Below are 26,115 nucleotides of genomic sequence, written 5' to 3'. Positions count from 1 at the left end.
ATACAGCTCACCAGCACAGTATAAGGGAGCTCTTGTCTTTCTGAGGTTTCCCAGCATTGTTATTACTAGAAGAGGTACTGCACATTTGTTAGGGGAAAATGCAACTTAGTTTGTATCAACTTTTTGTAAGTCTTACCTTACCTGTTATTAATACTAAGAAACCTGCAACTTGTTTGTGAAACAAACTTTAATAAATTTGACATAGAGGAGCACCTGGGTGACTCAGTGGTTGAGCATCAGCTTCAGCTCAGGTCATGATCCTGAGGCCCTGGGAGCTTGCTTCTCCCTCTGCCTATGTCTCTGCCTCTCTCTATGTGTCTCTCATGAATAAATAAATAAAATCTTCTAAAAAAAATTGACATAGAGGGGAAACATTTTTCTTTAATATATGGAGGTATTGTCTAGTCTTTCATGAATGGAAATCCAAAAGAAAAAGATTAATTCAGCCATTTATTAAATAAGTGTTTATTTCTGGCTTCCCTTGTGCTAGACACAGTTTGGGTGCAAACAAACAGGAATTTTTCTTTTGTACATTCCAGATACAGTAGGATAGATGATTTTATGTGCTAGACGAAAAAAATGAAGTAGTGAAGGAGAACAGGATGGTAGCCTTGGGGGTAGGGATGGTATTTTTAAGGGTGTCAAGGAAGGCCTCACAGAGATAGTGACTATTACAGAAAAACCCAACAATGGTGAGGGAGTGTGCCAGGAGAATATCTAGGGGAAGAGTTACTCAGGTGGAGAAAAAGTACAAAGCCCTGAGGCAGGAATGGGCCTGTTCTGTCTCAGGAACAACAGCAAAGAAGGCAGTTTGACTGGAACATAGTGAGCTTAGGAAAACATAATTGGAGGTGAGGCCAGAGAGGTAATGAGGTCTGATTGACAGGCCAGGCCTTTTTCAACCCTTACAAGGATTTTGGCTTTTATTCCAAGTGAGATGGGAAGTCATTGGAGGTTCCATCAGAGGCCACGATTAAACTATAAAGGTAATAACAAAAAATACTGTATCTTGGCTTTGCTTTCAGAAGCTTTGGATTATTTCTTATACTAATGTGGGTTTTAACTAATGGCTCCTGGTAACCATATGTAGATTTAAACTTTTGTGTCCATACTATAAATTTCCCTGAAAATATAGGTCTTAGGTGTTTCATTTAAATTGAAAGAAAGTACGATAGGAAAGACAGTCTATAAGTATTCATTCCTAGATAACCCTTCTTTATTACTGACTTCTTATTATGAATTGTCTTGGAAAAAAATCAGGGGTGTATTCCGTGTAAGATATTGTATTCACTGATACAGGAGGATATATACATATATGTGTGTATGTATGCATATACATATGTAGCTACTCTAATATGTCTTGAACATTTTTATTATGAAATATAAAACAGAAAAATGCATTAAACATGACTGTATAAAGATGAATTATAAAAAGCAAGTACCTTATAAAAATAAAAAATAAAAAAAATAAAAAAATAAAAAGCAAGTACCTATATAACCACCACTTAGACCTAGAAAATTGCCAGCACCCAGAAGTTTGCTGTATTGTGCATTCCTTCTAAATCATAACCCATACTCTTGTGCAGAGGCTGACATTTTTGATAATCATTTTCTCTATGATTTTACCACCTAGGATTTCTTGGAAACCATTATAATTTACTTTTGTCTGTTTTTGAACTTTATATAAATAGAATAATACATCTGTGTTGTTCTGTGCCTTCTTTCAGAACCTAACAATATGTTTGTAACTTTCATCCATGTTGTTATATAGAACAATAGTTCAATAGAACATAGTTCAATTTCATTACCATATAAGCTTCCTAGTACATGGATGTACCATAATTTATGTATACATTCTACTGTTGATGCTTTAGGCTGTTAGAACAATGCTGCTATGAACCTTGTTTATGTGTGCTGATGGATGTCCTGATGGAATTTCTCTGGGCCATATTTGGGAGTGGAATTGCTGGATTTTTAGTTTATTAGATAATAAACTTTTTCAAAAGTGGTTGTATTATTAATTTGCGTTCCTACCTACAGTGTGAGACGTGTCCCTCTGTTCCTCCCAGTCCTCATCAGTATTGTCAGACTCCTTAAATTTTGCCAATCCATTGGGACTGAAAGTGTTCATTGTAGCAAATTAATTGAGAGACCAAAGCCTTAAGCTTAAAAAAATTAGAGTAAGGAACTAAAAGTATTGGTTTCTGTTTTAAGAATCACCAACATTCAGAGCATTTTTATTTCTTAAGAGTTGGTTGGCATCTTCCGCCTAGCAGTATTTAACAGAGTTTTAAGAGGTATTTGTCTACTCTCAGAGGGTCAGGAACCTTGTCTGGTTTTTTGTTGTTGTTATTGTTTTTACCACTGTGTCTGAAAGAATGCCTTGCACAGTTGGTGTTGAGTAAATATTTGTTAAATGAATTCAGCCTGACTCTTGATACTCTTAAATCTTCTGATCAAGGTTGACCTGTTTTAGCATCAGTAGTTGAGGACAGTTTTTAGTAAGGGCTCCTTCCATTATTAATGATGATGTTAGTATTGACTGATTTATGAAAATAAGAGAAGCTTATTTGTATATGTACCAGTTAAAGTTAGTGTTTACATTTTCAAGAAAAGATTCTATTTTTAAGGAATCACTCAAGTGTGTATGCAGTACTTCATTTTTCCACAAAAGGGAAGAGAGTGCTAGAATTTTCTGCCTATGTTAGGCTTCTAGAAGCCTGGCAACCACTCTTATCTCTGTTTCTGTTTTGAGTTACTTTGTAGACTTTGGGAGATAATTAGGGTGGTGGTGGTGTTTTAGCCAAGACATCTCCCCAGTCTTCACCAGGAACCTCACTGTGGTAGCAGTTGTTAAAACTGTAGGATAAGTGGCTTTGTTTAAATGTATCTTTCTTAGGGTAATTGACCCACAGAGCACTTTTTATAAAGGGCATTTTACATAAAGAGAAAATCATTCTTTCAACAGTTTGTGAGGTAGCCGACACATGTGATGCTAACACCCCCATGCTTGTACGTGTTGACATGAAGCAAACCACTTACTTCGTTTTTGCTGCACTCATAGGCCAGTTGATTAGAAGAATTAGCTTGGATTTTTCAGACTTTCATATATCTAAGTATATAATCTTTTTGAGAGATGACTAGAAAATAGAATATTCAGAACTATTGATAAAACAGAAGAATGGTAATTTTGACTAGTAAATCCTAGCAAATGTATTACCTGCTTTTGTAAAATTTTCCCTCTCAGAATAGCCAAAATAAGTAAAGACTTGTATGAGATTCAGAGTCTAGTTAAGTCTGATTCATCATCTCTATTTCCAACAGAGATTTCCTGTTAGACAAGACAAATTAGAGTTCTTCCTACTGACTTAACTTGGTGAGTTTTTACATAGTTTTATTTTAAACATAGTTTAAGATTATGAGGAAAAAAAGCAAATGAAATATACGAAGATATTTACCATGACTTTAAAAAAATGCACATCTGGAGTACAATCTACTGTTTCATTTCAATGCAAATGGTATGTAAAGTTGGAAGTCATATAAAGTAAACATGTAAAGTTTTTGTTTCTTTTGAATAATGAGCATTACAAATGGTGTTAAACATTTTTCATAAGTGACTTCAAAAGAAGTCTTATTCGAAATATTCTTTCTTGATGTAAACATAGCTATTTGTTCAGATCTTCTCTGGTGACTACAGCTTGTAATAGAAGGCTTTACACTAATGGTGGAAGGGAGAAAAGTTTGGATTTACATTTGTAATCAGTAATATAGAGACCTTAGAGTATGATGATTTTTCTCCCTAGAAAAGATCTTCAGGGAAATGAGAATTACAGTTTATAAACAGAAATAAAGCAACTCAGGGGCTTCATTTTACAATGTTCAAGGCATTTGATTCTGAGCAGATTGCCTTTGTGTATGAATGTTGAGCTCATCTCTGTATGGGTAACTTAAAAATTGTTTCTACCATTCGGGCCAGCATCTTAAAAATTTTACTTTTTTAATGCTTCAAATGTTTATGTATGTTTTTACAGAGTTTTATTGGGTAAAATAGGTATTATTGCATTTTGGTCTCTTAAAATCTGACAAATTGTTAGGAGCCAGGAAATTCTGTTAAGACAGACATTCTGTCTAACTTTCCCCTGTTTTGTCTGCCTGTGTGGTTTTACTTTTTCCTTGTGTCATGAATTTTGGAATGAACATTTAAAACTGAGAACTTCCTGCTTGTCCTTTGTTCCATTTAGCTTAGTTAGAACCTTAACGTTAACACAGAAATTGGCTTATTCTTAATAACTTTAGAATAAGAGGGAATTTATTTTCTGCAGATGGTTTCTAAGTAAAGAGCATGGACCTGGATCTATGTGAAAGTCATCAGGTTTTTTCTAGCAAGACCACAGTTAAAGGAGATTAAAGCAAAAATATACTTCGATCTCTCTTTCATAGTTGAAGGGAGTTCTAAGCATCTCTTATAAAGAACAACATCTTCAGAGAATACCACATTCTATACTGCTAGATAGTAGTAGTTAATACTTAAGAGAATAAGGGTACCTGGATCGCTCAGTGGTGGAGCGTCTGCCTTTGGCTCAGGTCGTGATCCCCAGGTCCTGGGATCGAGCCCCGCATCCGGCTCCCCGCAGGGAATCTGCTTCTCCCTCTGCCTATATCTCTGCCTCTCTCTCTCTGTCTCTCATGATTGAATAAATAAAGTCTTTAAAAAAAAATGCTAGAGAGAATTGGTTGCCCTTGTAGTATACCAGATTTTCTGGAGTAGATGGGCCTTTTCAGCTTCTAATTTAATGAACTTAGTCCACACAGTACCCCTAAGACCAGTTTGGACGATCTTCTTTGATATGTATTCCTTGAGGTCTTTCTGTAGCCAACTTGTGTTGGCAAGAAATATTTTTAAATGGCATGACTAAAGTATAGATGGCTGAAGAGAACTGTATGTTAGATTTGGCTTCTAGAAAAGCCAGAGGACCCTGTAGGGTTATGCAATCTCTGCCTGTTTGCTTCATGAAATGAGTCTTCTGTTTTTGAATTCCTTGCAGATTGGACACACTTAATTGTATTAGGGCCAAGCCTTTCATTTGTTTACTATTTGAATTTTATGAGGTTCTCTGTAGTTGAGGGTGAAAAACTATAATCTCCCAAATCTCGAAACAGCTTTGAGAATATAATTATATAATAAACATATCTTCTTAGCCATAAGGTTTTTTCCCTCTTCCTCCTCCTCTTCCTTCTTTTTTTAAATTCTGTTCTAGCTCTTGTTTTAGAATGAATTTTCTCAACCTAGAGGAGAAATCTTTGATAACACGTGGGATGTGTTAAAATATTCATCTTTCCTAAGTTTGCTCTTTGTGGCCCTAGAGATTTTTGTCCAAGTCATCAGTGTAATCAACACAGTATTATAATTTGCAGAAAGAGAGAAATTGCTGATTATTTGGTTCTGCCTATCTAACTTCATTTCTGAAGGTGTTTTCCTTTGGAACTGAGATCCGCTTTGAAGTGAAATAGCCCCTTTATAATCAGATTTGTTTACTGATTTGAATTCATGTCATTCCATTTCAGACATCTCCCAAATGATGGATTTTGAAAGTGGTTTGTGGAGAAGCTTAATCTGATGAACCATATCTACCTTTTTTTTTTTAAGTAGTTGGAAGAATTGTTTTTGTTTTTGTTTTCCTAGCAGGGGTTCAGTAATTAACAACAGAAGCACATCACCTGATGGTATTAGCCCAGACCTTGTGAGACCTATGCTTATTGCAGCCATGATTGGTTGTGCTGGATCCCCTATGCTGATCTTGTGCTGGATCTAAGAGGAGATAAGATCGTGTTCTATAGATGCATTTAGCTCAGTTAGTCATTTTTACCTAAATTAAAAAGCAAAACAATTCAAAAAGTCTTTTTTTTAAGGTCTCAAGAGATGCTATCCTACAAGACTGCTGAATGGCATCTGCCCCTTTCCAGGACAGACCTTTGCATTTGGAACAGCATGCATTGCATTCTCCTTGGATATATTTTTGAGGTAGTGAACTATGCTAGTATGTCTGTATCAACAACCCTTATATAATTGATAGTTTTTAGGGAGAGGGAATGATTCCCCAGCCCTTAACTTAAATTGGCAATAAATTTTTTTACTCTTTCATTTTTCTGATAACTGGAAGAGTTTCATCCAAAGTGAGAATTATTCCATATTTTAACCTTTGAGCTGGCTGCTAAGGTCTCCTTGGGGACAAGGACACTTTGCAGTTATTTATAACCTGTAGAGAAGGGCAGTAGGCTGTAAACAGCCAGCACACACTAAGGTTTGGGAGCCAGTGGGAGCTGTCTGTTGGTTATCCTACTCCTTTCCATGACTTGAGATTCTTTCATATACCTTCTTGTTCGTCTTCATCTTGGCTTTGTCTGGATGAGCCTCACTAGCCAGGCTATTTCTGTAAATCTCTCTCTTACAACACTTAGATTGAGAAGAAGGTAAAATAGCCTTTTATGTTATGAAAGTGTATCTAACCCGTACAATCATTTCAGTAGCTATGCTCACCTAAGGTATCTGTAAACTGAAGAATCTTAAAAGTAGTGATCTGCATACATATTAGTATACTTGTTTCTGAGTTTTCCTTGAATATAATAGTTGCAAGAATAATTCAACTCTTAATTAGATAAATATTTGGCAGTGGCAGAAGATATGTTCTATAAATTAGCCTGGTATCGAAAACTTAGTTATATGTCTAGGCATGTTTCAAAGGTATGTCTGTCTCTATATATTTATACAGGGACATGTTTACATGTGTATATATTCAATGTTAAATATCTTTTCTCTGTACTTCATTTTTAAGAAAATCAAACCTCACATCAGATATGAAAATTTAATGTCAAATCTAAGTAAAGATGCTAAGGATCTGCCTCAGTTTTATTGATATGTTGGAATTTTATTATATAGACTACAACTTGAAAGAACCCTCAAGGTCTATCTTGAATTCCTGGTAGCTATTGTAGTGATACTTTTTATAATCAGGACTGGCCTAGTCTGGAAAATATGCTTATGTTACTGTTGTCTTAGGATTTGGGAACTCCCCATTTAGCTTTAGAGGCTTAATTACCTTTTTCTCCCAAGTTTTCTTGGACTTTTTTTTTTTTAATTGAAGGAGAGTATAGTTTTGGAACATACTGAATGAGTTCTTTGAAATTGGAATGAGATCAACTGATACTTTTCTTTTTGAAAATGTTTTATTGTTTTAAAAATGCGCCTGGATTCCTATAGCTGATATTCACTCAGCAACTCCCAAACTTTAATCTTCTAACTGGAGCTCATTAAGGAAAAATATGATTCTCAAAGACAGTAATCTAGTTATTCAACAATTTTACTGAACAAATATTTATTGGGTGCCTGTTATAATACCATTTTAAGCATGGGGAATACTCTTCCCTGATTGAGCTTAACTTCTGGTGGGAAAGACAATAGACAAGTGAGAAATTGAAAACAAGATCATTTCAGGTAGTGATAATGAAGAAAATAAAAAAAGGTAAGGTAATGAGAGGGGCAGGCTGGAAGTGTGGGGTCAAGGAAGGCCTCTCTGAAGAGATTATATTGATAGGACACTTAAATGATAAGGAGCTAGCTATGAAAAGATCTGAGGGAAGACAGAGCTTTCCAGGCTGAGGAAAAAGCCTGATGTGCTAAGTAGAATTAAAGACCTGAGTGACTAAAGCACGGTGACTTGAAGGGTAAGTGTTAGATGAGGTCAGGGACATACACTGAGGTCTTGGCAGTCATGACAGAGGTAGATTTTACTCAGATAGCAGTGGAAACCACTGGAGAATTCCTAGCTTGTCTCTCATAAGGGTCTGATTTGTAAGCCATCTCATCATTTAGAAAAATTAATTGTAAAGGCTACTAATAGCTTTAAAATTTTTTAAATTTTATTTGGAAAGGTAATATATTCACATGGCTCAAAATTCAAATAGTACAAAAAGGAAATACAATGGAAAGTCTCATTCCCACCCAAGTACCCCAGTTTCCCACCCTTGGAAGTAACCAGTATTCCTAGAGTCTTACATAGCTTTATAGAGAATATTATGTATATGTTAAAATAAATAAATATTTTTGCCTCTTTAAATAGGACCTTCTCATTTTTTTCCACAGATTTTTGTTACATTGTCTATCTGTATCATAATTCATTTAATCAAACCCTTGTTGATGGACTTTTAGGTTGTTTCCATTCTTTTGTGATTACAAATAATGCCACAGTGAAAAAATGTTTTATATTTGACATATTAAATATATCAGTAGGATAAATTTCTGGAAGTGAAATTGCTGGATCAAAGGATATGTGCATTTCTTATTCATTCTGATATACATTTCCCTTCATGGAGAGTGTAACAATTTATACTCTAATCAGAAATGTTCTCTTTACCCTGAGCAAGTGTTATCAAACATTTTGATCTTTGCCAATTCACTGGGTGAATCAGTGTGTGGTTTAATTTGCATTTATCTTATTATGAATGAGAGTTGAACATGTTTTCATATATTCCAGAGCCACTGGTATTTACATTTCTGCAAACCATGGGCTATTCTTCACCCATTTTTCCATTAGGCTGTTGACTTTTCTTCTTGATCTTTAGATTCACATAACATGAAATTCTTTTGTTAAAGAATTAAAACAGGGATCCCTGGGTGGCGCAGCGATTTGGCGCCTGCCTTTGGCCCAGGGCGCGATCCTGGAGACCCGGGATCGAATCCCACATCGGGCTCCCAGTGCATGGAGCCTGCTTCTCCCTCTGCCTATGTCTCTGCCTCTCTCTCTCTCTCTCTGTGACTATCATAAATAAATGAAAATTTAAAAAAAAGAATTAAAACAAAATAAATACAGTGTGTATGTCTCTATAAAGACAAAAACAGTTATCTTTAACTTGTAAATTTTATGTAGTGTGAATCTAATAAAGGATATAAGAGAAACTCCTATCTTTCCTTTGTTTATTGAAGTCTCTTGATTGCTTTTAGTTTAAGAAGTGTCGATAAATTAAAAAAAAAAGTACACTTAGTATTTTGTTAGACTGAATTGCAATAAGTTTACCTATGACAAATTTTTCAAAAGTCATTCAAACCTTGCAACAGAGGAAGTCCGTATGACCTGTAATAATCTATCCTTAGGGTAATGAGAAAGAGGTTATTACCTCATAGGCTGTATATTATGGAGGACACTGTAACAGAAGAAATACAGACATTACTTTGAGGTCACATCAGTTTCTTGAAAATGAATATATCCAAGTCTTCGCATAGTTTTGTGGTTGGGTTTTTTGTTTTTGTTTTTGTTTTTGGAGTTTGTTGTTTTTTTGCATCTTCTTTTTGGGAAAATGCAATGTCTCTCAGGTTTATAGATTTTATTTATTCATGAGAGACAGAGAGAGAGAGAGAGACAGGCAGAGGAAGAAGGCTCCATGCATGGAGCCCAACGACACACCCTGGGCTGAAGGCAGGCACTAAATCACTGAGCCACCCAGGGATCCCCTGTCTCTCAGGTTTAAAATAGTTATGACATTGGGATTTTATTCCTTACTTGGAAACTGTACAAGGCCTTAAATTAAAAGAAGAAAAAGTAATAGGTGTTTAAAAAGTCCCTAATAAACCATTCTTTAAGAAGCTATGTTCCCAGCCATTAGTTTGTGCATGTTTGTGTGTTATGTTGAACCACATGAAATTGCCAATGTTTGGCTAGTTTGGACTTACCAAACAATTTCATGGTTCAGTCTCATATCTCCTCAGTCTTATTCTTGTATTATTTTTATTTATTTTTTTAATTACTGTAATTTTTTAAATTCCTGGATCTATATGGCTAACTTACAGATAATCATGTGTGTGATATACCTGTGTTGGTTGTTGATACTTTTTTTAATTCTCTGGATGACTGGATGGGATTGAAGATGGAGGAATGCTTACAGGGAATAAAAGAAAGATTAAAAAAGAACTGTAGAAGCTCTTTGTAACACTTATCAGAGAGTCCCTTTTTTTTAAAGATTTATTTATTTATTTATGATAGACATAGAGAGAGAGGCAGAGACACAGGAGGAGGAAGAAGCAGGCTCCATGCCAGTAACCCGATGCAGGACTTGATCCTGGGACTCCAGGATCGCGCCCCGGGCCAAAGGCAGGCGCTGAACGGCTGAGCCACCCAGGGATCCCCTTATCAGAGAGTCCTAACCCAGCTCTGCGTATACTGCAGGTTAAGCTATTGGGACGTTTTCCTCCGTTGTACAGGGTATTCATCTTCTGTTCTCAAAGAATCCTGATTACATAAGAGTTTAATTCAAATTCCTGATTCATGTTTTCAAAATGAAGGGAATTCTATCCGGACTCTTTCCCCCTTGTAGAATGCAGATACACTTGGTCCTGGATGAGAACCTTAGTTTTACCGGGGCTAATACTTGAGAGTGCCAAGGAGTTTTTGGCTTTATGTGTAACTCACCGAAAAGAACAAATTAATGATTCTCATTACATTGCAATTCTAATATACTCAGCACTGTTCAAAGGGCTCTTTTGGAGATATGTGAGAGAAACAAGCAGAAAAGTTAATGAACTAGATAGAATGCAACTGGATAAATGTTTCTCAGTCATCAGAGTATTTTCGCTGAATGCCTTGTTTTAGGCAGGCTGTGCTAGGTGACAAGAAGACATGAAGAAGAGTGGCAAGTTCCTTTTAAAGAGCTTCAAGTCTACTGAAGGCAGCAGAAGTGTCCATAAGTGTAAAAGATGGCAGAAAAGAAGTGCATCCTATAGGCTCCATTGAAAGCACCATGCATGTGCATCATGACAGCATTAATATATTTTCTTTTTTTTTTGTCTACTCTCCAGAGTTTTATCTTTCTTATAAAGATTTTATTTATTCATGAGAGACAGAGAGAGGCAGAGACATGGGGACATGGGTAGAGGGAGAAGTAGGCTCCCTATGGGGAGCCCATTGCGGGCAGAACTCGATCCCAGGATCCTGGGATCATGACCTGAGCCAAAGGCAGACACTCAGCCACTGTGCCCTGCTCTCCAGAATTTAATGTTTTCATTAGATTATTACTACTACTGTATTGATTGACTGGAGTCTCTTGGCAAAAATAATTAACAACTTTATGGTCTCCTAATACCTGCTGAGATGCGTTCTGTTAGTGATTGCTATTGGTTGCTAACTTGTTACTACCTTCGTTGGAAGTTGAGCAGTATTACAGTTGACAGATATTTTAAAGTATATTTTTTAGTGTGACTCAGAAGACATGTCACCTCATGGGTCAGGATTTAATAGAGTAAACAGGAAAATAAATGGTGGCATATAATAGATATGTTCAGCCTCAGAGTTGTCAGCATACTGGGAAATTTGCTAAGCTTTGGAAAAGAAATTTCTCACTAGAGAACTTGGATGGACTTGTCCTAACTTGTTGGAAACCAGGGACACTATATTTTGGTGCTAGTTGTCTCCTACAAAGGTACTCAAACCATGACCCTCAAATAGACCTCCTCTTTTCTGAAATTGTTTTTCTTCTGGGCACCTGCAGCATTTGGCATGAAGTGCTAGAGAGTTCATGTAACCCCAGGCTACTTTGCTGATGAACACTTTGCTCATGGTGCCTGCTATGAGTGAAATTAATTAGACTTGTGCTATCCTAGTCAATTTCCCTCTCAGCAGGTTGTGTGGTTAGAGCTCCTCAGAGTCTAAGCTCATCTTCCAGTTCTACTAGCTGCTGGGTTGGACATTTCTTTAAAATTGGAATAAAGGTGATAGTATTAAAAAAAGAAAAGAAAGACCAAAAAGACTTGGCCACAAAATAAATGAGAAGCAAAAAAGAGAGGAAAAAATAGCCAAGACAAAAGTAATATTTTTTTTTCTGATTGTAATAATGGACCATGGTTTAGTAACAACAGTTAAGCCATTAAAATAAACTGGTTTTTAAACTTGTCTTTTTCTTAGGCTTAGAGAATTCTTAAATCATTTGTTAGATAAATATGTAGTATTTTTTTAAACTTCAAAATAAACTTGTTAGTATTTTATGATCCCTCAGTATAGAGCTGCACCACACACCTCCAGAGCCAAATTTTATGCTCTTAAGTAATGTGTAAAATTCACATCTTCATTGCCAATATGCCCAAAAGATAGTTTTAAGTGGGAATTTGGAAATTTCATTCTGGCTCTTACAGGGAGTAATGGTAACTGGGATTTGTAAACTAAGGTGCATTTACTTGTCACTAGACAAGCAATTCTTGAGAATGTGTTTTCCATCAAATGGAAGCCTAGCTTGATCACAAGTTACCAAGTGTAGCATTTGGTTTCTTGAGTATATCATGGAATTATGAATTGCACAAACCAGAGAGCCCCAGTTGCCCCTGTATTGCTTAGTTTGCTAGCTTAAGCAAAATAGCATGTCATGTATATATAACTGTTAACTCCATCTGCAATTGCATGGGATGCTTTAGTTGTAAATATCTGTAGGATAGTGTTTAAAACCAGTGGGGACTCTGGTAATACCACTGGTATTACTCTGCGGGGATACAACTGTACCCTATTAATCCCTTTCCATGCTTATTACTTAAGTAGCCAGTGAATGTGTAGGAGTTGAGTGATTTTGTTGTTGTTGTTCATTTATACCTTTCTCAACAAAGGATTTGAGGCAGTTTCCAGAAGTGTTAACATAAAAGAGTAAATAGTTGAGAGAATTATAGTAAAATGAGTAACAGTATTAAGAAAATAATAAAGCTAGGGCACCTGGGTAGTTCAGTAGGTTAAGCATCCAACTCTTGATTTCAGTTCAGGTCATGATCTCAGGGTCATGAAATCAAGCCCTGGGTTGAGCTCAGCCCTCAGGGAGCCTATTTATCCCTCTCCTTTTGCTCCTCCCCCTGATCTCTCTAAAATAAATGAATAAATAGAAATCGAAAAAAGAAAATAATAAAGCTATTATAGAATGAGCATGTGATCCTACAGTTTCAAGAGATGGCTTACAAATTTGTCTCATGGCTTCCTAGTAGCCAAGCAAAGAGGGTGATATGATCAGTTATATTCATATTGTCTATGAACAGCTGAAAACAAACCAGATGATCAGGAAAGAAATTTCTGCCTTAGATATTATAAACCAGTATTTGATATAATGGAATACACCCTAACACTATTTCTGCAATACAATATATTTTTTTAAATAAAACAGAACAGTAGGAAAAATGGTATATACTAAAGTGGCTGTCATCCCAAACTAACAGGCATATATATTTTCATATTTGCTTCAGATCATCCTCATTTGAAAAGAAACAGGAGGGGCATCCTGGGTGGCTCAGCGGTTTAGCACCGCCTTCAGCCCAGGGCGTGATCCTGGAGACCCAGGATCTAGTCCCATGTCACGCTCCCTGCATGGAGCCTGCTTCTCCTTCTGCCTTGTGTCTCTGCCTCTCTCTCTCTCTCTCTCTCTCTCGAATAAATAAATAAATAAAAATTCATGGGAGACAGAGAGAGAGAAAGAGACACAGGCAGAGGGAGAAGCAGGCTCCATGCAGGGAGCCCGACATGGGACTCAATCCCGGGTCTCCAGGATCACATCCCAGGCCGAAGGCAGGGGCCCAACCGCTGAGCCACCCAGAGATAGATCCCTTTGAGATGTCTTATATCCTTGTCCCAGCCTCGTTCTTCTCCCAGCTTCATTCTCCCCTGCTCTCCCATTGTGAATCTGATGCATAGCTTGTCAGTGTTTTTTTTTTTTTTTTTTTTACTTCTACTGAATGCATATATCATATCTGTAAATAATGTATAAATCCTAAATTTGCATAAATAAGGTACTGCATATGACATTCCAAAACTTCTTTTTTTCATTAGCATTGTGTTTGATCTCCTCTCCATGGTACTGCAGATCTAGTTCATTAATTTTAAATCCTGAAATATAGCCTTCCACTATATGAAAATAACCCAATTTAGTTTTCTATTTCCCTCTTAATGGATTTTTAGTTTGTTTCTAGTTTTTCACTGTTATAAGCAGTGCTACCCTGAATAGCCTTCTCTGTGTCATCTTCTGCCCACGTGCAGAGTTTCTCTAGGGCAGTGGTTCTTAAAAATGTGATTTGCAGGACCTGCAAATCAAGATCACTGGGGAACTCGTTAGAAATGCAAATCTGTGGTCCTCCCTCCAACCTCTGAATCAGAAATTCTGGGGATGGAGCCCAGCATGGTGATTGAGTTGCACGCTGAAGTTTGAGAAACCCCTAAACTAGTGCATATACAGTTAAAGTAGAATTACTAAGTCTTAGGGTGCGTGTATATTCAATATACCTCATACAGGAAATTCCTATCCAAAGTATACATCCTGGTTTACAGTCTCACCAGCAGTGTGGGAGAGTCCCCATATCCCCATACAGGGTATGGTTGATTTTTTTCTTGCTGTCTGGAGGGTGTAAAACTTAAAGGGCTATTTTATTTCCCTTTTTATAAACAATATTTTTTATAGGGTAGTTGGCCTTTTTCTTATGGATTTTATAAAAAACTTATATATCAATTTATAAATTATCCCTTCATTATGCATTGCAAAGTCTTTTTTTTCCCCCCAGTTTGTTTTTTGACTTTGTTTATGGTACTTAAAAATTGTAACCAAATTCACCAGTGTTTTGAATGGCTTTGTGTTTAGAAAGGCCTTAGAGGGGAGAATTTGGATTTGGATTTGATTTGCTGCTGGAACACCTGTTGAGCTGTGCAGTTATTTGAAGTTGGTCTGAGGGTTATGAGACAGGTCATAGATTTTGGAGTCATTTGTATAAAGGCAAAACTTTGACACTTGGGGTGGATAAAATGAAAGAGAATGTAGATTGAGAAAATGATTGAAAATTAAACCATAGGAACAAACAACACTGGAGAAAGAGAATCCAATAAGCAAGATTGAGGAATTATCAGAAAGCAGAGAGAGCAAGGAAAAGAATCTGAAACATTGGATAGTGATAGAGTATGTCAGTGAGAAGATCTCTAATGCTACAGAGAAAGGAACACATCCAAGAAAGGGGTTAATGTTGCCTTTCAAGAGAGCAGCCAACAATGAGTTGGATAGAAGACTGCTCTTAATAAGTTTGCACTGAAGTGTAGGAGAAGATGAGACAGTAGTTAGGTAACAAGGTCAGTTTCTTTTAGGAGTGGAGTATTTGTGCCCCCAGAGAAAGAAGCCAATGGCAGTTGTATGTGGTGGTCATTATGCTGTCTCCTCTTTGGCAGCCTTTTCATGGGTGTACTTTATATGCCCTTTGGGTAAATTCATTTGATAAGATAATATTAGGAGTTAGGTAGAGGATTAAAATAGGGCGATAGAATTGTGACCAGGAGGCTGCCTTAGATAGGTGGTCTTCTCTGAGGTTAACATTGAATGCTAAGGAGCCATTTAAATGATAAGGTAGAGCATTCCAGGCAGGAGACGCAGTTTCCAGTCTACAAGGTCAAACGGAAATAGGATAGTATACCATTAATCTAATAAAATCCTCATGCTTCTTGGGTCAATCAGGGTGAAGAGAGAACAGAAATCTTTGTCCCCTGACTTTGGAGATCTTGTTTAACCTTCAAACTGGCGATGTCAAGGGTTCCAAGTCCTCCACCTCCGGCAGAAATGTCGAGTGGCCCTGTAGCTGAGAGCTGGTGCTACACACAGGTAAGTTAATGCTTTTTTTCCTTGTAAATTGTATATCTTGGGAGGATTTTGGTGAATGAAAAGAGTAAGATTTCTTTTCTTCGCTCGGTTTCCTGCTTTCTCTGGAAGTGTCTCAGGACATAACTGTCAAAGGGCAGATAGATGAAGTACTTGTCGGTTTTCCACATGGCATCTGTATGTCCTAGGCCAGTGTTTTTCACTGGAGATTGAAAGCGGGGGCATCTTTGAGACTAGATCCACTTATATCCACCTTGATGGAAATGTGTTCCTCTTTGGGCACTCACAGGAAACCAGGTTTGACATTTGCAACCCCAGGCAGTGGCATCAGCATCTCAATTGTCAAACACTGCTTTGAACAGAAGCTTGTTTTAGGTACGGCTTTATTATCTACTTGCCCACCCCTGTCTGTGTTTTTCTCACTTTCCACCCAGTGTTTCTCAGAAGTGGAGAAATGTTAGGAAAGCAGTTGGTCACTGTGAGATTTCTTAAAATGTGGGTGAGGGACAGAAAAAGCTGAGCCTCCATGCCGGCCAGACAGGGCTATCTTCCTGTGGGAATCATGCAGATGGAGGGAGGATGGGAAATGATTATTTGATCAGCCTGTTTTTCAGGTTGCCCACTTCCTATTTAATCACTTCTTGGTTTTCTGTCAACAGATCAAGGTAGTGAAATTCTCCTACATGTGGACCATCAATAACTTTAGCTTTTGCCGGGAGGAAATGGGTGAAGTCATTAAAAGTTCAACCTTTTCATCAGGAGCCAATGATAAACTGAAATGGTGAGGAAGACTATATCTAGCTGTAAAATTTTTTCTAAAAGTCACCTGTTTTGCATGTTTTTTTTTATTTTGTTTTTGTTTTTAATTTTATTTATTCATGAGAGACACAGAGAGAGAGAGAGAGGCAGACACAGGCAGAGGGAGAAACAGGCTCCATGCAGGGAGCCCGATGTGGGACTCAATCCTGGGACTCCAGGATCACAACCTGAGCAGATGCCCAACCACTGAGCCACCCAGGTGTCCCTTGCGTGGTTTTACAACAGAGTCTCACTAGAACATAAGATCCTTGAAGGCAGAGATTTTGTTTTGTTCTTCATATATTCCCCAGTGCCTAGAACAGTGCCTGGCACATGATGGGTGTTTACTGTGTGCGTATGTATACACACACACACACATGCATGTGTGTGTGTGTGTGTGTGTGTATGTATATATATATATATTAAGATTTTATTTATTTATTCATGAGAGACACAGAGAGAGAGGTGGAGACACAGGCAGAGGGAGGAGTAGGCTCCATGCAGGAAGCCTGATGTGGGACTCGATCCTGGGACCCCAGGATCACGCCCTGGGCTGAAGGCAGCGCTAAACCCCCGAGCCACCTGGGCTTCCCCACGTATCTTTTTTTAAAGGATAGATTATTTATTTATTTGAGAGAGCAAAAGAGAGCACGAGCTGGGAAAAGGGAGAATCCTCAAGCAGACTCCCCACTGAGCACAGAGCCTGACTCGGGACTCAATCCTAGGACCCGAGATCATGACCTGAGCTGAAATCAAGAGTTGGCCACTTTTAACACCCTGAGCCACCCATACATCCCTCACTGTATATTTGTTGAATTAGTTCAGTGAGTATGTCAGGGATCAGCAAACTCAAATGGCTGTAGAGTAATATAAATGAATAAAGAGGGCCAGTGTTGTAAATGATATTCATATATGATATGAGTGTTGAGTGAACACCCTTCTAAAAGGGATGGTAGCTGCTCAGCTCCAACTGTCTTTAGCTATGTGTGAATAAGGGCTGACTTATTGTTTTTGCTGATGTTTTAAAAAGAGCAAGAAACTTAGAATTTGGCATAAAAATCTCAACTTTTAAATTGTCTGCTCTTAAACAATAAAGGAGATCTGTTTGCTTATGTAACTGGAATGCCCAGGGTGTAGGATGGTTTTGAAGGTAGTTTGATCCAGCATCCCAGTGGTGAGATTAAGGATCCCATCTCTCTCTGTTCTCCACATTGTTAGCCATCTCAAATCTAGCATCCCTTGTGGTTAAAGGCTGATTGGCAGTAGCAGTGGGTATAACCCATTACTATCCACCAAATTTCTCTGAATTAACTCTGTGGCCAAGAATACATGCACTGCCTGGTTTAGGTTTGAGTTCCCTCAATCTCTGTGGCAAGGGGAATATAATCTGAGAGTGGTTGGGTCAATCCCATCCAAAGCATGTGTCCCCTTGAAGAGGAGCTGGCAGTTATGGATACAACCATATGTTCACTGCCAAGACCAGAATGCGTGTGTCAGCCACCCAGTTTTGATCTCTGATAAACCATGAAGAGTTAAACCACTCTCCTCCCATTTAATATTTGTTGGCTATGTGTACTAAGCAGTGTATTGCTAGGTGTTGAGAGAATGCTTTATTCTGAGGCATTGTATTTATTTAATAAATGAGAGAAAGAGTGAGATAGTGAGCACAAGGGGGAAGGGGTCATGAGTGATCTCATGATCCTGGAATCATGACCTAAGCTGATAGCAGGCAGACTCTTAACTGACTGAGCCACCAGGCACCCCTCTTAGGCATTGTATTTAAATTCATATGCTGAGCACAATGTATACGGCATTTGCATTCCCCAGAGAGGCACTAGATTGGGCCACCTGTTTGAGAGAGGTTCCATAACACTGGCAAGGCCTAAGGTTACATATGGCCTAAGTATTATATGTGGTAGAAGCAGTGTGAACCACATGCAGTTCAGCTAATGACATTTAGAACTTAACTCAATTGAACCTATTAAATCTGCCTGAAATTTGTTTTGATTCATTGGCAACAGATTGTCATCTCTAACTCTATTTGGAAGCCTCGCTTGGAACTCTACCCTGTGTAATGAGAGTTTACTTTTGTCTCTGCTTCTTACATACTGTCTTCTTTATTTTAATCTTAGGATATTATTACCAGATTGATAAAATATCTGTAAAAGATGAGGTACTATTCACATATTTCTGTGGAATATTTTTTCTCTCATAAGGTGATAGTAAAGAGCTCAACAACATTTTTTAGGGAGAGCGGGTAGGGACAGAGGGAGAGAGAGAGAATTTTAAGCAGGTTCTACACCCAGTGCAAAGCCCGATGCAGAACTGGATCTCACAACCCTAAGATCATGACCTGAGCTGAAACCAAGAGGCAGATACTTAACTGAGCCACTCAGATGCCCCCAACATTTTGTTTTTCATGATTTCACTCTAGTCCTGAGAAAAGAAGAGGCTTCCTTTCCTGAGATTGAGGATTAGAACAGAATGGAAATAGGCTCAATTTTAAAATATTTTAGGGGGAGAAAAGGGTGATTTGGGAGGTTAGGAAAGAGGCAGAGATGTGAAAGATGTACTGTCAGTTTGTAGGATGCCCCTTTACTTTTGTTGTTCACTCTTTAACAGGTGACTCAGGTTGCTCTCAAAAAGTGGTTCCCAAGTAGCCATTCTGCTGAATCAGAATCTCCTACTAAGGGGCCTGGATTTGTTTTTTTGTTTGTTTTCTTATTGTTGTTTTTAAATTATTTATTTGAGAGAGAGGGAGCACAAGTGGGGGAAGGGGCAGAGGGAGGGAATATCCAAGCCAACTTGTGCTGAGTGAAGAGCTTGACGTGGGGCTGAGTCCTCTGACCGGTGAGTGCAGGATCTGAGCTGAAACCAAGAATTGGAATCCCAACCAGCTGAGCCACCCAGGCACCCCTGAGTTGGTTTTCCTTAACATCTTCCTCTCTTGAGAAATAGATGTTGTGTTTCTCCTGTCACTTAACAAAGCCTATAAACATGTATGCTTCCGACATATATTTTTTTTCCTATCTGTTTTGGGCAGGTGTTTGCGAGTAAATCCAAAAGGGCTAGATGAAGAAAGCAAAGATTACCTGTCACTTTACCTGTTACTGGTCAGCTGTCCAAAGAGTGAAGTTCGGGCAAAATTCAAATTCTCCATTCTGAATGCTAAGGGAGAAGAAACCAAAGCTATGGGTAAATGTTCTTATCTTCATTTGACTCTTTATTTTCACATCAAACAACTTTGTAAGCAGACAAGTTATGGATTTGATCTGTCTTTTATTTTTTTACTAAACCTAAATATGGCTTTTTTTTTCCACTTCAGAGAGTCAACGGGCATATAGGTTTGTGCAAGGCAAAGACTGGGGATTCAAAAAATTCATCCGTAGAGATTTTCTCTTGGATGAGGCTAACGGGCTTCTCCCTGATGACAAGCTTACCCTCTTCTGTGAGGTGAGTCCTTTTACTCCAAGGTGAGAGTAGCAATTCCCAGACCTGATGGGTATGGGTAGACTTAATTACACTGTGTCAGGGATGGAGAGTGAGAAAAATCTCAGAGTGGAGTGGTGCTGCATAAATGTTATTTCTGTGATTGAAACTGTGTCACGATTTTAGGCTTGTTGGGCACTTCAGCTTTCCTCTTGTTACTGTTCTTAAAAACAAAGATTGTGCACTATCTTGGCATGAGTGATTTTTGACTGCTTAGATTAGGGTTCTGGCTTTTTCACTGGGGGTGTTTTTAGGTAGTATGTGGAAGGAACTGGTGCTCTAAGTGGGGAGAATGACCAGCAGCTCGATATGTGTATTTGTCCCTTAAACTTTCTGACTTCTGAAATACGAAGTCCACTTGTGTTTGACCACAGATCACTTTCCTTTTCTGCACTACTAGATGACTCTTATCAGGAGTTGAGTATATCCAGTTTGTGTTGCTGGAATAGTTGTGAAACAGGATGGCAAGAACCATTTTTTCTAGAGTGAAGGGTAGATAAAGCTCTCTAAGTCGTGGTCATCTAGGAGAGTTATCTGTTGTCAGCCAGGAGAGTCTTTCTCTCACCAGAGACCTAATAGCCTGTCTGGGTTTATGGGAGAAACCTTGAAGTAATATTCCCAAAGTGAAAGTGAGTTGGAAAGTGGTTTCTTTAATGAGTATATACTAACCAGTTACTTCCTGCTGTTCTCAGTACATTTACAAATACTCATAAGCTCATAGCATAGTAAGTGAATAAAACCTCCAGTCTGTTGGGATCTTTGTATTCCCTGTACTCTGTATGGTCAAGAACCACTTCTTGAGCAGCACCACTTGAGAGTGACCACTGTGTTTTCAAGGCGAGGGTGCAAACAAGTTCCCCAACTACCAGCGTGTTCTGCCATATAATAGGCTCACACTGTGAGTTAATGAGAGTTCCAAAGGCTTACCGCCACCTGTGCAGCAGGGAATGGTGTCCCTTAAGGATCTTGCCCTTTCACTCTTGCCCTTTCACAGCAGAGGCCTGGCCAGCAGTAACCAGCTTCACTCCCCAGTCACAGTTCATTGAGTATTTCTGCAGAATATTTGCTGCCGGTTGGATGCAGAGTTTATTAAAGTACTACACTGAATACTAGTAGTTGCATAATAGTTACCTCCTCTCCTTTTTTGTTGCAAAGTAAAAGAAGTATATGCTAGAGTGATGGCATCTCTATAAATATGTTAGAATGTTGTGGTTGGTTTTGTCTGTGAATTTGAATTTGGAGTTCCAAAGAAGTCCTACTAGTTACAGATCATACTCAGTTGCACAAGTGAAAAAATGAGAACAATAGGTGATTTTGTGTGAGGTTCGACAATATGAAAACTTAAGACCATCCATTCAATCTTCATCTACCTTAGAGATCTATATTTCAGGAAGATTTAAAACTAATGGAAAATTCTAATTCCTGTTGGAAATGAAAGCCAGTCTTTGAACTGTTCTCTGAAGAAAGAGAAATCTCCTCTAAATATTGCCTGTGGTGTTTTAGGCAAAGCATTAACCTTTATTGCTGCATTTTCCAGTCCATAGTCCAGCCTTTTCTCTCTTGCTCCCCCTGCCACCCCATCCCCCCAGATGGTTTCCAGCCACTCCAACCCCTGTACTGACAGTCTCGATTTGGGAACCTCTTGGACTACCCTCACTTGGCAGTCTCTCATCCTGTGGCTAAGTCCAAGGCTTCACTTCCCCATTTGAAATTCTCTGAGGAGAAATCCTGTGGTTAAGTTTAGCTTTGTCTTACTGACTTAGAAGGAAGTGAGATGACACTTTGGAAATGAGGAGCTGTTGAACAGGGAAGCGTCTGCTGAGTTCTGCTGATGCCATCGGTTTCTTACCAGCGAACCAGGTGTGCCATCTGTTCCACTCACACTTCTCCGTTGGCCACAGGTGCTGAGTGTTGCTTCTCATACTTGGGCTCGTGCCTAGTGAGACTCGTTTCTGTTCCAAGGCTCTCTGTGGACTTAGTAGCATTCAGCATTGCAAGACGGTTGCGTGGGGGTGTGTGTTGGATGTGTGGGTTTTAAAAATGTCTGCAGCTCATCTGAGTTCTTCGTGCTTTTCAAAGCTGGATCATTCTTTGCTATACACTCTGTCCTTTTGACCTGTTGCTCCCTTCGGTCAGTGGATTATTTATAAACAAGTATTTTAGTTTGTGTTTATGTTTTATATGTTATTGATTTAGCTGCTATTATTATTATTATTATTATTATTCAGAGGCTTTTATGAAGTCGACAGCCACATACAAATTTAGGTCTTGAGTTCACCACTGCTCCATTCTTCATTCAGGCTTTGGCCCTGGCACTTTCATCCTATCTGCTGATGGATTATTTAAAAACAAATGTATTGCATCTTGATACAAAAGTACAGTTCTGTGGATTTTTTTTTTTTTTTAAGATTTATTTATTCATGAGAGACACAGAGAGAGGCAGAGACATAGGCAGAGGGAGAAGCAGGCTCCCTCTGGGAGCCTGATGCAGAACTTGATCCCAGGACCCCGGGATCATGACCTGAGCCAAAGCAGACACTCAACCACTGAACCACCCAGGTGTCCCTGTTCTGTGGATTCTTCTGGCTGTTCCTAAAGGCCACAGGAAGGAACCCTAAGGTGAAAGGCTGAGAATCACATGTTTGTGTTTGGGCTTTATTTCAGTGGTATTACTGTTAATGAACGTTTAAATGAAATTAGACTGCATACTCTCCAAATGCTGAATGGGTGGTCTTGTTTATAATGGTGCCATACTGGATTCACCTCCAGTTTTCAGTGATGTTTTTGTCTGTTAAGAAACATGACGATTCTTCCAAGTTGATGTGTCGTACTTAATTTATTTGGAAACATTTTCAAAGCATTCCCTGAATTGTCTCTTATCACAGTCCTTTGAGCTGGATTAGTCCTGTTATCTTCATTTCATGTTACAGGGGAGAGAGGCGATGCCTAGGGAGGTCAGGTAATTTTTCCTACCGTTGTACAGCAAATTAGTGTCATTCCACGGCAACTCTGCATTTTCCACTTCTGGTCTGCTATGTGGCACTAAGTGGACCTAAAGCCATTCACCTAAGGAAACACCAACGCTACCAGATTTTCCTAGCAAGAGTATTTACTTTGGTAATGAAAGAATCAGGAATACTTTACACTTTAAATTTTCTCTTTAATAGTTTGGTTCACAGAAAATATGCATGAAACGTTTTTGCTTCTATTGATCCTTCCCTCTGTTTATATTAAAAACAAATAGCTACTAACATTAAAGATGCAGATATTCCACCTTCACTGTACATACCTTTGACAGGTAGAAGATTCCAGGGTCTCTTTGTAATGTTGTAGTTAAAGTTGAAATATGAAATATTTCATGTAGACACTAGTTGTCTCTTTATTTTTTTTAAGGTTTTATTTATTTAGTCATAGACACAGAGAGAGAGAGGCAGAGACACAGAGGGAGAAGCAGGCTCCACACAGGGAGCCTGATGTGGGACTCGATCCCGGGTCTCCAGGATCACACCCCAGGCTGCAGGCAGCGCCAAACCGCTGCGCCACCGGGGCTGCCTAGTTGTCTCTTTAAATATCCCTTTCCTTCCTAAACTATCCTTTCCTAGCTTGGGAATATGTATGTTTATCAGATTTTAAATATGTGGGTCTTTTCTTTTTTCTTTTTATCATTTTGTTAATGGATTATTTGGATATATTAGTTGAACTGTATGATAACACCAATATTTGATTGTTCTTGACTTACAAAAAAGGTGATTTTAATATGTAACATTATTTAGGTTATAAACATACGGTAGTAAACCTAGCACCTGACCCAACAGCATCACCAGTAACTTGGTACTAACCTGTATATGCTTCTTTGCTATCCCTTAGACATATTGTCCCTACACTCAGAGGATAATAATAAATAGCTGTTGGAGGTTGTAGGATATCATTCCCTTATTTATTATTTGTATGCCTGAACAATGTACTTTTTTAGGTTTGCTTGCTTTTGTGCTTTATAAAAGGTATCAGAATGTATGTAGGTCATGTCGGTAATGTTGCTTTTTTTCACATTATACATCTAAAATGTATTTATATGGTGGGTGTAACTATAGTTCTTTCATTTTTAGTGCTATGTGATAGTGTGTTGTGTGAATATACAACAGTTTGTCTACTCATTCTCTTTGATGGACATTTAGATTGTGACCAGTCTTTTGATTAGAAGTCATGCTGCTGCTATAAACCTTCTATATGCAGTCTATTTTTTCCTTGATTGTTTTGATTATATAGAAGTTAAAAAATATATTTCCATTGGTCTTACTTTGACTTTTTTATGTTTAGATAAAATGTACAAGAATTGGCACAGTCTGTAATCTTTTACGAAATTTTCTTTTTTAAGAAAAGGAATTGACTTTAAAAGTGAGGCCCGTTTATGACTTGAAATGTAGAGGGTTATACAGCCTTCCTGAGACATTTTCATGTAGTCATTTATAAGACGACATAAATGTCACAGTCACGTCATCTTCACAGCTGCAATTCTGAATGAGTCTCCATAGTCAACTTTATAGGCATTAAAAAAAATCTTTCGTTTTTCTCAAAATGGTCTCATTTTAGCATCATCATTTGCAGAGGAAAACAATCCCTTCCTAAGTTAAAAGTTTGGGCTCTGAAGACTCATTTGTGAATGCCATTTAAAATTTATTTTTAATTAAACGTATTTAATGTTGGTAAGAGGTGCCAGACATTCAGCGCTCTGGAGACTCCAGGCATCCATATATCTACAGAACAAGTCTGGCTCAGACAGTAAAGGTACATTCTCCTTCCTGCTGTGTTCCTGTCTGTGTCTGGAGAGAGGAATTGCCCTAGTGAGACAAGTCACAGTCTTTGGGCCCCACTCATTACCAAGCATGCATCTGACCAGCAGAGGGTCCACTGGTAACCATAGCATTGACATTCAGGTTAGTTCTTGCCAGTTCATTTTACCCCATCTAGTAAATTGTCATCAAGTGTTAATGACTCTGAGCTCCTGTCAGCCAGATTTAATTTAAGCTTAGGAACCCAGTGCCAAAAGCATTCTCCATTCCCTCCATTGGGCATCCCAAGAGATTCCTGCCTTTCCCTATGAGGAAGTTGGATTTAATTGGTCTTTTTCCTTTTCCTTTTCCTTTTTTTTTTAAATCAGTATTTTGAGGCTGTAACTGGAAATCGGAGACTTCTACTTTTGGTGTTAGTATGAGAAAGTGGTGAACCAAATTAGAGATCTTACACAGGGCAAGAGTAAATCTCTGTGGGGTAGTTTGTACTGGGTCCTGAGCTATTAAAATAATGTTATAATCTGGCTCTGATTAATGTGCTACTGATGTTAAGTACATTCATAATTGATTAACTTGGCTGCTTCATTGCTTGAGATCATAACAGTTAGTTTGAAACAAATGAATACATTTCTTGACCTGATGGTAAATATCTCACTCCTTCACAAAAGAGATTACAGGTCATTTGGATGCCAGGGAATTCACTTTGCCTCTGGGTTTATGACTACATTTAAAAGATGACTTGCATCTCGAAGGTTGAGAGAAATTTGGATCATTTAGGATGTTCCTAAGCTGTCTTTCTCATCTAACTGGTAGCAATAACAAGAATGAGGAGCTGATTCTCAAGGTTTGTGAGATCTGCTTTGATATTACCATTTCTAACCCCATATGATGGAGGAGGTGAAGCATAGCAGTGGTTGTTAGAAGACTGATCTGCAGAGACTGCAGATCTTATCTTCAGTTTGGTAGCTTCCATATATTTCAGAATGCTACATGATTTATAAATCCTTGTACTTGGTATCGTAACAAATTTATCTGAGTTTCACTGACCCGTCTAGAAGTTACCTTGGTTTTTATCTAGGCTGAACAGTTAGTTCAACCAGTTAAAGCATGCTGCTGTTGAAGTCATAGTGGCAAATTGGATCCCTCTGTAAATCTTTTGTCATTCTGTTCCAGAGCTATAAGTGCATGTCTAGCTGGGGCAAGCTATCTTGTAGGTCATTGTCACTAAGGACTGAGGAAGGGTATCCATTCCAAGCCCAATTCTTTCATTAGACTAACATCTGTGAGGAAGTGCTAATTATTTACCAGGCCCAATAAAGCTGTATTTTATTTTCATGTTCCAGACCTAACTAAAATAAGGGAATTGCTTTTAAGGCTTATCAAAGATTTTTTTTCTTCT

At 38.3% G+C, this 26,115-nt stretch overlaps 1 protein-coding gene across 5 annotated transcripts in view; it reads left to right on the top strand.

Annotated features, from left to right (window-relative positions):
• The window catches only part of SPOP (speckle type BTB/POZ protein), a 67,452-nt gene that overhangs the window by 30,673 nt on the left and 10,664 nt on the right, over positions 1–26,115 (top strand). For 3 of the 5 annotated variants that reach the window (XM_038547624.1, XM_038547622.1, XM_038547621.1), the window contains 5 exons: positions 3,325–3,376; positions 15,499–15,642; positions 16,299–16,420; positions 19,481–19,632; positions 19,763–19,890. In XM_038547624.1, coding sequence (XP_038403552.1) covers positions 15,565–15,642; positions 16,299–16,420; positions 19,481–19,632; positions 19,763–19,890 — 480 coding nt within the window. In that variant the 5' untranslated portion in view covers positions 3,325–3,376; positions 15,499–15,564. The remainder of the gene's footprint in view (positions 1–3,324; positions 3,377–15,498; positions 15,643–16,298; positions 16,421–19,480; positions 19,633–19,762; positions 19,891–26,115) is intronic. The other 2 variants (XM_038547620.1, XM_038547623.1) reach the window with 1 other exon arrangement.

Source organism: Canis lupus, chromosome 9 (assembly GCF_011100685.1).
Source record: "Canis lupus familiaris isolate Mischka breed German Shepherd chromosome 9, alternate assembly UU_Cfam_GSD_1.0, whole genome shotgun sequence".
Classification (NCBI taxonomy): Eukaryota; Metazoa; Chordata; class Mammalia; order Carnivora; family Canidae; genus Canis; species Canis lupus.
Note: the sequence above shows the minus strand (reverse complement) of the source record. Positions and strands in the feature narration are given on the sequence as shown.